Source organism: Ips typographus, linkage group LG13 (assembly GCF_016097725.1).
Source record: "Ips typographus isolate SLU linkage group LG13, UJ_Ityp_2.0, whole genome shotgun sequence".
Taxonomy (NCBI): domain Eukaryota; kingdom Metazoa; phylum Arthropoda; class Insecta; order Coleoptera; family Curculionidae; genus Ips; species Ips typographus.
In genome coordinates this window covers 1,013,226-1,023,420 of record NC_138434.1, presented here as the reverse complement: position 1 = coordinate 1,023,420, position 10,195 = coordinate 1,013,226, and the positions used below count along the sequence as shown (strand labels likewise).

Sequence of the window (10,195 nt, the reverse complement as noted above, 5' to 3'; positions counted from 1 at the left end):
CCAACTGGCGTCAAAAGCAAAATAAAATCAATTTTTTAACTCAACAAAACTTTATTCAATATTAAATACACTTTTAGCTTTTTTCGTTTCTTCTTTACTACCGAAATGCTCTGCGGTCCTCTTCCGTATTTCCTCCACGCCTTCTTCGGTGGTGGCCCACTCCAACACCAATCTCCTCCCGTACAAATGGGTGCTTTGCCCCAAAGCCTCGAAAGCCCCTTTAGCGTCCGTGGGTACCACGTAGTCGACGAAAGCGAACCCTCGATGGGTGTCCGCGCCTGGAACCATTTTCTTGGGCAGTCGCAACGCTTTGATTTGCCCAAAACTGCTAAACAGCTCGTAGATTTCCGTCTTGTTCGCTTGGAACGGAACGTTCCTGACCAGGATTTTCGATCCGGTTTGTTTGGTGAGTTTAACGGTTTTCCGGTTGGTGGAAGGATCAGTTTTGACGGTGCGCTCTGACCGTTTCAGTTCCAGCGATTTGCCGTCCAGAGTGCTCTGCTGCAGGGTTTTTAAAGCTTCGTCAGCGTGTTTTTTTACGTAAAACTGCACGAAACCGTAACCCATTGATAGTTTGCCACCAGGATTGTTTGGGTCCTTTTTCGTTGCTACTGTGGCGTATTTTAAACGACCGCAACCCTCAAAATGCTGTAAAACATTAACTAATTACTAGGATTTCTAGAAATTTTGCTTTTTGTAAATCAAAGGTCTGTTCGCAGAGTGAACCTCCAACTAGTAATCAGAGAAATATATACATCCATTGGTCACACGTTAGAGTGACAGTGACGTCGTAGTCACGTGAGCATTCAACCAATAAAACTTACACAGACATTTACTGTTTCTGAGTTGGAAACCAGTGGGGGATTGTCTCTGTGAACAGACCTAATAAGAGCAACCAAACTTTGACATTTAATGTGAACGATTTACGCAAAAACACGTCATTTGACAATTAATTTACAAATTTAAACTGACCAAGTAATTTCCAAATACTCCAAAGTAGTCTAAAAACGATTCAAAACACTATAGAAGCTCCAAAATGCCTTGCAAAAGCTTACAAAACAGCCTAGAAGCTTCCAAAAGCTTTTCACCTTATCTATAGAAGGTCTCAAAAGGTTTCAAGACAATCTAAAAGCTTCTGTATACTTCTAGAACAGTTTAACAGCTTTCAAAAGTTTCTAGAAAGGTTTCAAATGCTTTAAAAGCAGTCTAGAACCTTCAATGCCCTTTAAATTGTTCAAATGCTCCTAAAGTAGTCTAAAAAGGTTTTAAAATACTACAGAAACTCCCAAAATGCTTCTCAAGCAGAAGAAAAGCTTCCAAAAGCTTTGAGAACACTCTAAAGACTTCCAAGTGATCTTCAACTAGTCTAGAAGCTATTCCAGAACCTTCAGTATACTCTTTAAACTGTACAAACCCTCCTTAAGTAGTTCAAAAACATTTTTCAAGTTTTCAAAACAGTCTAAAATCTTCCTTGACTCTAAAGAAGTAATAATTTGTTGTTTCAGAGTTTTATGAGGAAAATAGTTTTGCTTTTTAAGCGCTTTTTACTCACCTGTTTTAAACTTTGATCAGTAGTTTGGAAATTTAAATTTTTAACAAACAATGTTGTGTCAGGTTCCGGTTCCTCTTCTTCTTCTTCTTCTATATTTTTAGGTTCTTCCTGATTTTTGTCAAGGTCTTTGTTCAGACTCTGGCTGGATTTTTGGGCGTTCAAACCGTTTTCAGGCGCCCATTCCAAGTATAAAGGCACATTTTTAAACTTGGAGTAAGCCAGTTTAACGAAAGCTTTACGAGCCTCGGAGGGTTCCAGAAATTCCACGATTGCTGCAAATATTTTCGCTGATAATCTGACAGTTGAAACAAGAAAGTGACACTTACCGGTAATACCGCTGGGAGGCAAAATAACTCTACCCAATTCACCGTGAACTTCAAACAGTTCCTTAATCTCCTTAGCGTCAGTTTTTGAAGGTAAATTCTTCACTAATATCACAGTTTTAGAGCGTGACGTCACCGGCTAAAATCACCCCCAAAATTGGATTTTTTTTTACCCTTAAAGTAGCACCAAACTCACCCCATTAAACGCATCAACAACCACCCCCAGCTCTTCCAAATATTTCCGGGTTTGAGCAACAATTTGCGTTTCGCCCATTGCCAAACGGACGGCCGCGCTCCCTTTTACTTCCGGTCCAATCACGCGTTCTTTCGGCACTTCGTAAGTGTCGGCAATCACTTGGGCCACCGCGTCGTGCCCCAAAAACAGGGTGTTCCAATTGTGCGATGATTTCGCTGTCGATTTCTGTTTGGCCGCCTTTTTCTGTTTGAAATTCGTCGATTCCGAATCAATTTCCTGCGCGTCTTTCGCTTTGCCCGGCAACAAGTGGATCATTCTTCCGTGCAATATGTTCCCGTCCAGTTCGGAGTACGCTTTGACCGCATGCTCAGGCAACATAAAGGTGACAGTGGCAAAACCTTTAGGCTGTTTTGACACTGTGTCAATTGGGAGATTTACTTCTGTTAAGGTGCCTGAAAATTAGAAATTCACGTCAATCAGAATTTACACAAATGTATGTTTTTCCCTTTACTATCAAATAATGTTTCAGTCAAAAACCACTTTTATAGAAAATATAATCATTTTCTTTTATTGAAATTCAAACCTAAAGAAGCTTTGTTACGTCATCGTAAATTACATTGGGTTTTGCTATAATACAGGTATGAACAGGGTAGGCAACCATAGTTACATCAATGCACTTCAGGTGATCTAGTTTGCTAGGTTCAACGTTAAAACGGTTTATTACCGTTTTTGTAGTTCTACTACCTTTCTCCTGTTTTTCGTATATATTCTACCGTTTTTAATTACGTTATTGTCATTATGTTCGTTGTGAAACATTTTATATACTTTTTCAGTTTATTCAATAGGAAGTTTAATAAGGATTCTAAAAATGCGCTTAAAACAGTCATTTTCTTACTCCAAATTATTCTCTAAAACCACGTCATGCCTGTCACTATTGTCAGAATTGTCAAAATGTTACTAGAATTTGCGAGAATTACATTTTAACACAGTTTTCGAAACAAAACGATTTTCTGAGATATTACAGTTATTTTGAAAATTATCACCTCACAGTCTAGCTAAATAGTCTTCTGAAATCACGTGACAACTGTCAATAACGTCAAAACTTTCAAACCATACTCTAAAGTTGCAAAAATCAGGATTTAGAAACGTTTATTATATCTTTTTCTACTGTTGGTATAAAAAGAGAAAACAATCTGAACCATCATAAGTAAAAATCAGACAATATCAAGGAAAACTTAGGCATTTCAAAATAACTACTACTACTTACCGTAAGAAGAAAACAACTCTTCCAAATCCTTTTCTGTGGTTGTATATGCCAGATTCCTAACAAAAATTCGACCAGACTCTGCAATATCCTCCTCACTTTTTAAGGCCTCTTCCTGACTTTTCCACTTAGTCAGCTTAATATCCTCTTTTTCTAGCTTTGGCCCTTTAACTTCATAATGCATGACTCTAACTTGTTTGCCCTCTGAAATAAAACTTACTTTACAGATGTGCAAGCAGAGTAAAAGCCACTCAACTCACTTAAGAAGCTTTTGTCCTTAGTCAGTGCTTGTTTGAAAGCTTTCTCTGTTTTGTAGCCCACAAATGCAATGCCCTTGATGTTTCTAGGGATTCTGATACTGAAAGGCATGTTTTGTCTGAAAAACTCTTTAATGTCCTTCTTTCTAATTGCGTAAGGTAAATTGTTCAGCTGTAATTAACACCCTTATTGCAACTTGATTAACTTGAAGTTTAAAAACATACCTTTAGATTAAACAGTTGTACTTTCTCTTTGGGTTTTTTCTCCATTTTTTGTCTGGGTTTTCTTTCGGCACCTGGCATCAGCATCTTCATGTACTCCATATCAGATATGGGCTGTTCGGCCACTTTTTCTGGCTCTGGCTCATTACTGACATCTTCAGTGTCTGAAGACTCTTTCACACTTTCAAGCTTTAATTGTTTCAATTTATCTGCATCAGTGTGGACTTCCAGGAACTCTTCAAACAATGGGTCATCTTTATACTACAACAAATTAAGGTAAGTTTTGTATTTAAAACAGTTTGACAAACAACAAACTTTGTCCAAAATTTCCTTGACATTATTAACTTTTTTCTTCTCCTTTTTGGTAGTTTTAGCCTCCAGTTTTGGGGGATGGGCTTTCTTGTAGGCTGTACTATCCGCAGCATATTTACTCCAAGCTTTGGGCTTGCTAGCGTCCCCTATACATATGTTTCTACATACTATAAAGAGTGTTTCAAATTGGAAAAACTTACCAAGCACTGCACATTTTTCAACTGATATTTTGCTAGTGTTGAGAAAAGTGCTGTTAAGGGCATTGACGGCGTTTTGAGCCTCATTGTCTGTACAATACCCTATAAAGCCAAAATTACGAAATACACCCTCTTTAGTGTATTTTAGTTGAATATCTGTTATGGTGCCGTGTTCACTAAACAGTTGGCGCAGTTTATCTTCGGTAATCTACAATTTAAAGCTGCTAAACCGGTGGATATTGTTGTTATAAACGTACTTACTGTTTTAGGGAGGTTTTTCACGATTAAACGAGACATTTTAAGGCTGCACAACAATAAAAAATGTTTTATTTACTGTTATTAACCACGTTCATTTTGAGGTTAAGTTAAAAGACATAACCTAAAATCTCCGACAAAGCTACATAACACGTGATTAAGCGCTTGGTTCAGACTTAGTGTCACGTGACAATTAAAATAATTGACCTAAAGGTTTGTCATCATCTGTCAAATAGAATTAAAAACAACATGGTTTCCCATGTAGGGCAAAGCGGCATTAAATCTTATTTATCCTTTTTAATTCTCATCTAGAAAAATTGTGCCCACTTTTGTGTACAAATACTGGTCAGGGATTTGGTGCTGCTTTTTTTCTAACCACGTAATTGTGCGCAATAATTTGTATACACTTAGATGGCCCGTCTTGAAGATGCCCTTATCAAAGGGCTGGAAGACATTGGGTAAGGCCTTTTTGCCTATTTATTGCTTCTAGTTTATTTACTATACTCTCTGGTACAAGGTATGGAGGTGCTTTATTGAAATTTTCACAACTGCAAACAGCAGCTGAATTGGGGCAAAAAGACAAGGAGTATACAGAACTGATACATTTCCTCACTAGTGAAATTCGCACCCTACTCAACATTGACGAGGAAGTCAATGCAGTGTCCTCACCTGAAGATGCTGTAGCATTTGTTATGGAAATTACATCTTTTCTGAAAGAACTAAGTACTTAGGAGTGCAGCAAATAGTGTAAACTTTGACTGGTTTGTAATTGTTTTCAGATTGCCCCTACAAGTGCTTAACACAGGGTTTAGTGTCTGAACGGCTGCAGTGTTACTCAGACAGGTTGTTATTAGTGGATTATCTTATTTCTGAATTAATGGCTGCCCGGATTTTACAAGAGAAAAAGCCTGAGAATAAGATCGAACTGAAGTTGGTCAGTTTATTGTTTTTTTAATAAAGCACAGTATTTTTATTTTTTTAAATATGATTTGATGTGTTTCTGTATTTTTAGGTTATGTTTGTGTTAAAACTGTCCTCTTTTTTTCAATTAATTTTTAGTAAATGGCCTTTTTTTGTAGCAAGAAACTCCAGAAGGTGCGGACATGCGCCTAATCCTTCAAACTTTGCGTTTTCCAAAACCACCATCAAACATCACCATTAAACAATTGTTTGATAAACTTGACACGACGATTCCCTTAGTCCTGAAAAAAGCAGGGTCGGACCTGGTTGGTAAAGGGATTTTCCAAGGTTTTTTGTCGGACAAACAGTGGGAAATCCTGAAGGGAGTGCACAGCGATCTGAACAAAGAATATAAGATTAGGAGGGAAATGATGCTGACCAGGCTGGATGTGACTATACAGTCGTTTCAGTGGTCCGATCGTACAAAAGGCAAGGACGAGTTATTCGAAAAAATTTACCACGACAAAAGAAAATCAATGCTCGTCGACCCTAACGTGGATATATCCGACGTGATTGCCGCTCGAACTGATTTGGCAATCATCGAAAAAACTAGCAGCGCTTCTGTGAGGAAAAACACTAAAACTCCACTGAATAAAGTGATAATAGGGCAGGTGAGTGGGCGTGGCTAATACAGGTAAGTGGGAGGGGCTAATTGTGTGGTTAGGTTCCAGATCGAGGTGGACGAAGTTGGGAGCAAGCTCCGCCTCCTCCAGAGATGCCAAGTTGGCAACAAAACAGAACGGTTGCTCCAAGTGGGGGAGCGAGTCAGCGAGGGGACCGTGGAGGTCAAAGTCATCATGGTGGGGGATTTGGTGGTCGAGGTCGTGGAAGAGGTAGAGTTCACACTTTAAGTTTTGTTCAGGAAAGTTTGAAGGAGATTTTTAGGTGACTACCAAGGCAGAAACTATAATCAAGATCAGGACAATAATCGGGGCTACTCAGGCAGAGGAGATTATGACAATCAGAGACGTTACTCAGGAGGTGGTAACAACCAATACGAAAACACTCAATATAGGGGTGGTGGCCGTGGGGGTGGCAACAGTTACTATGGAAATCGTGGGGGTTACGATAATCGAGGAGGTTATGATGATCGCGGTGGCTCGTCTTACGATAATAGGGGCGGAAACTACGATAATCGTGGAAGCGGAAACTACTATAATAGACGGGACAGTGGCGGCGGCTACGGCGGGGATTATCAGCAGCACAAACGACCCAAAACTTACGACAACTTTCAGGTAAATTGAGGTTTTTCTTTGGTTTTATATTTTCGTTAATTTCTGTGAAAGCAGTCAAACAAAACCACCTACGCGGATCAGTACGTGCAGGAAAACCAGAACAACCAACAGTATCATCAAAGAGGCGGTAGGGACTTTCAAAGGGGACGCTCCAGCTATCATCGAGGCGGTGGTGGTTATAGATAAGCCTAAAGTGTTTTTAGGCATTTTTTTTCAGTCGTAACTGAACTTTTTTTAAAAAAATATCGTGTTTAGTTTAATGTAAAGCTTTATTTTGATTTTTAATTTTTGTATATGCCCAATAAATATATTATTAATCGTGATAATGTTACTCTTAGTTATATTAGAGCAGAAATTGTGCGTTAAAATAAATAAAATATTAATTATACAATAAATGTTTGGTTTGATTTATGGAAATTTTAAAAAACAAAATGTTCCTGAGATGTTGAGCAAAAAACGTGAGTCAACTTTGACGCCCTCTGGAGGCTAAACGGGGCAACTTAGCCGTGCCCGCTCAACGTCACGTGATAGCCCCGTTCATTAGCTTTCTTTTGTTATACGGTGGTTTTATACAGGGTGTTTCAAATAAGCGAGTTATGGACGATTTTGTCGAAAATTGCACGGAATCTTAATCTAAATTAGGGATTTTTTGGGCCTACTATAGTAACGGCAACCATTTTGGATTTTCTTCAATCAAAGTGATTTTTTTAACTAATTTGAACCTGGGGAAAGCAAATCTCACCGTCCATTTTGCTCTAACTGGCACCGTTTCGGAGATGATTTTGAAATAATGTCAATTTTGACACTTTAGGGCGTGGCATCCTTGCAAAATGACACTTTACGTCATTTTTGTACTATTAACTTGAAGGTATTTAAGCGGTTGAGGGTAATTTTGAAAATAAAAAAATTTCTGAAAAAAATCAGAAGGTAACCTAGAAAATTCTTGACAATCCTAGTTTTTAATTTTTCAAGGTCAAACGGTGCGTGGTACCAAAAAAGTGTATAGAAGGTGAAAGTTGCATCACATCGAGGTGTATTTGTGGTAAAAATTTCAGACCTCTAACCTGAAACGTTCCTGAGATATTGAGCAAAAACTGGAAAAAACGTGAGTCAACTGTGACGCCCCCTAGCGGCTAAATAAAGCAACATAGGCGTGTCCGCTCTACGTTACGTGATAGCCTCGTTTATTAGCTTTCTTTTGTTATACGACGTGTTTATACAAGGTGTTTCAAATAAGCGAGTTATGGACGATTTTCTGGAAAAGTGCACCAAAATTTCGCTCAAATTTCTGCTTTAGAGTGGTCAAAGTAAGGCTGCTAGAGCAAAAACAATTGAATATCGATATAGACATTTTACATCAAGTAGGCCTAGAATTTGACGTAGATTCCAAAAAAGTTTGGTTTGTTGCTCAAATTTGGGACACCCTGTACACTGATGGATTATCTGGGAATAAAGTAGACACAAATATCTACAAGATTCATATTTGGTATTTTTTTATAAAATAAAAATTAAACAAGTTACAAGGATGTTATAAATTCATTGAATCACCCTGTAAACTACTCCATTGTGTTGTCAATAACTCGATTATTTTGACAATTATAGGGTGATTCAATATACCAGTTTGTAGTCCTTGAAATTGTCTTTTGACTACCAAAACTTCGTTATTTTGGCAGTTACAGGGTGGTTCAATATATTAATTTTTTGCTCTCAAGTAATTTTCCGGTAAATTTACAAAAATTGAAATTTTCCGACTCGAATATCACCGCTTTTACATCTCTAGTTTATTATAAAGCAAATTCCCCGTGATGAAAAATGATTGGCAGGTCACATGATATCACCTCACTTCAGGAATTAAAACATCACGTGATATAATGTAGCAAAACCACCAACTGTTCATCAGCAATAGCGGAAGTTGATCAAGTAAAGTCTTGTCGTAAACATAATTTGATTTTTTACTGCCACAGAGTATTTTTAGTGTTCACCGTACAGTAAAACAGTGGCAACAAGTTACAGTAATTTTAATTAATCCGCTAGAAAGTGCTTTTGAGGTTATTCTAAATTAAGAATGGCGTTGTTATGAATACAACACTTTACTTGACAAGAGCGGCGCCATTTGGGTTTCAAATTTAAATGTGCGCATTTTAGAAAAAGGTTTTTTTTTAGAGAAAATTTATTTACATCATAATTGACAAATTTAGTCCATTTTGCAGCCGGAAATGTCGACAATTTCTTGAGGACACACTACCTGTTGGTAGTTAGCGTTGGGGTTGGAGCAACCGTTCAAGTATTCCCACCTGAAAAAAAACAATTAACACTCTTCCGTATAGTGTACTTGGAAAACATACCTGAACTTGCAACCGGCTTGTAAATCTGCGGGTAATTCGTCGCAGGCGGCTTCAGTTTCAACACCACCGTATTGGCTACCCCAACCTTCATCAGGGGCGCCCCATTGGGTCTTGCAACCTTCAGTGTAGTAACCGACTCCACCTGAAAAATCAAATTTTCAGTTTCATTGCCCCTAACTGTGTTTCTAGTGACGCGTACCTCCGGGAATGGCAAGTTCGATGTTGTTTTCGGTACTGTTAATGCTGCTGGTACCACCGGTGTTGGTCAGTTGCACGATCATTTGTTTACCAGCGCAGTCACCCCAACCTCCATCAGTGAAAGTGAGAAGGAAACAAGTACAACACATGTTCTCTGGTGGGTTGATAAAAGCGGCGGCGGCAAATCTGATGATGATTATGTACAGAGTCGAAACGTGTTGTTTTTATTACAACTCTTACCCGTAGGCCATGGTAGAGTTGATGATGTGACTTGCTTGGTTGCTGCAAGTGTAAGAAGCACCACCCACGCAACCTGATTGGGTGTTTCCATCGTCTACGGTTACACCGTCAGCCTGACAAGACTTTACAGGTCCTGGAAATTGTATGTCTTTTTATTTAATTTTTGAAGAAAAAAACAATTTTTTACCAATGGTAGTGTCGTCGTTTCCAATCCAGCCGCAAGTGGGTTTGCAACAGTCCCAGTACCTTGAGGTGGTGCAGGTACCTTCGAAACCATTCTCAATCAGTTGGATTTCGGGTTGACGTTCCACGATAGCAGCGGCACCTGTATTTAGGCAGAAAAATTAGTATTTCAATTAAAAACAATTCAAAACTTAGCTTACAAAGGCCTACTGCCACGGACAGGAAAGCAATACTCAATTTCATTTTAAAACACACTTTTAGGACTGGCTACCAAAGTGTGTTGGTTCCAAATTATATTTATACTAAAGGAGACCCCCTTTGGGGGGGGGGTCCAAATTCAAGGGCCACTTCACTAGTTCCTTATCAATTCTAAAAATTTTTTTGTTTTTGTTGTTAAACCACTTTATTGTTCCAAAAAAAATTTTTGTAAATTCAAAAACAATAATTTTTATTATA

At 38.4% G+C, this 10,195-nt stretch overlaps 3 protein-coding genes across 4 annotated transcripts; 1 reads left to right on the top strand and 2 right to left on the bottom strand.

The window, feature by feature from the left end:
- Nucleotides 1-31: 31 nt before the first annotated feature.
- On the bottom strand, nt 32-4,725 carry LOC145737308 (putative RNA-binding protein 19). Its single transcript, XM_081991941.1, has 10 exons — nt 4,585-4,725; nt 4,327-4,531; nt 4,130-4,272; nt 3,818-4,075; nt 3,596-3,764; nt 3,339-3,539; nt 2,072-2,523; nt 1,879-2,014; nt 1,553-1,824; nt 32-648 (listed from the first exon to the last, which is right to left on the bottom strand). The coding sequence occupies exons 1-10, from the start codon at nt 4,618-4,620 to the stop codon at nt 52-54; spliced, it is 2,469 nt and encodes an 822-aa protein (XP_081848067.1). The 5' UTR covers nt 4,621-4,725; the 3' UTR covers nt 32-51.
- A 111-nt stretch (nt 4,726-4,836) lies between these two features.
- On the top strand, nt 4,837-7,168 carry LOC145737310 (protein FAM98A-like). Of its 2 annotated transcripts, none has more exons than XM_081991945.1 (7): nt 4,837-5,036; nt 5,096-5,301; nt 5,358-5,512; nt 5,658-6,149; nt 6,203-6,371; nt 6,424-6,773; nt 6,828-7,168. In XM_081991945.1, the coding sequence occupies exons 1-7, from the start codon at nt 4,990-4,992 to the stop codon at nt 6,957-6,959; spliced, it is 1,551 nt and encodes a 516-aa protein (XP_081848071.1). In that variant the 5' UTR covers nt 4,837-4,989; the 3' UTR covers nt 6,960-7,168. The 2 variants fall into 2 exon arrangements, with proteins under 2 accessions (XP_081848071.1, XP_081848070.1); XM_081991944.1 differs by having other exon boundaries at nt 6,825-7,168.
- Nucleotides 7,169-8,774: 1,606 nt separating this feature from the next.
- Nucleotides 8,775-10,097, bottom strand: LOC145737314 (endoglucanase-like). Its single transcript, XM_081991950.1, has 6 exons — nt 9,940-10,097; nt 9,744-9,881; nt 9,557-9,689; nt 9,318-9,502; nt 9,119-9,260; nt 8,775-9,067 (listed from the first exon to the last, which is right to left on the bottom strand). The coding sequence occupies exons 1-6, from the start codon at nt 9,980-9,982 to the stop codon at nt 8,968-8,970; spliced, it is 741 nt and encodes a 246-aa protein (XP_081848076.1). The 5' UTR covers nt 9,983-10,097; the 3' UTR covers nt 8,775-8,967.
- Nucleotides 10,098-10,195: the final 98 nt, after the last annotated feature.

Excerpts from the sequence above, each read along its gene's own strand:
- LOC145737308 (XM_081991941.1), bottom strand. The coding sequence starts at position 4,620 with ATGTCTCGTTTAATCGTGAAAAACCTCCCTAAAACA. Across the intron at positions 3,540-3,595 it reads TAAGGACAAAAGCTTCTTAA|AGGGCAAACAAGTTAGAGTC; the intron begins GTGAGTTGAGTG and ends GTTTTATTTCAG. Across the intron at positions 2,524-3,338 it reads AGAGTTGTTTTCTTCTTACG|GCACCTTAACAGAAGTAAAT; the intron begins GTAAGTAGTAGT and ends TCTAATTTTCAG.
- LOC145737310 (XM_081991944.1), top strand. The coding sequence starts at position 4,990 with ATGGCCCGTCTTGAAGATGCCCTTATCAAAGGGCTGGAAGACATTGG. Across the intron at positions 5,037-5,095 it reads AAAGGGCTGGAAGACATTGG|GTATGGAGGTGCTTTATTGA; the intron begins GTAAGGCCTTTT and ends CTCTGGTACAAG. Across the intron at positions 6,372-6,423 it reads TGGTCGAGGTCGTGGAAGAG|GTGACTACCAAGGCAGAAAC; the intron begins GTAGAGTTCACA and ends GGAGATTTTTAG.
- LOC145737314 (XM_081991950.1), bottom strand. The coding sequence starts at position 9,982 with ATGAAATTGAGTATTGCTTTCCTGTCCGTGGCAGTAGGCCTTT. Across the intron at positions 9,261-9,317 it reads CGAACTTGCCATTCCCGGAG|GTGGAGTCGGTTACTACACT; the intron begins GTACGCGTCACT and ends TTGATTTTTCAG. Across the intron at positions 9,068-9,118 it reads CAAGCCGGTTGCAAGTTCAG|GTGGGAATACTTGAACGGTT; the intron begins GTATGTTTTCCA and ends GTTTTTTTTCAG.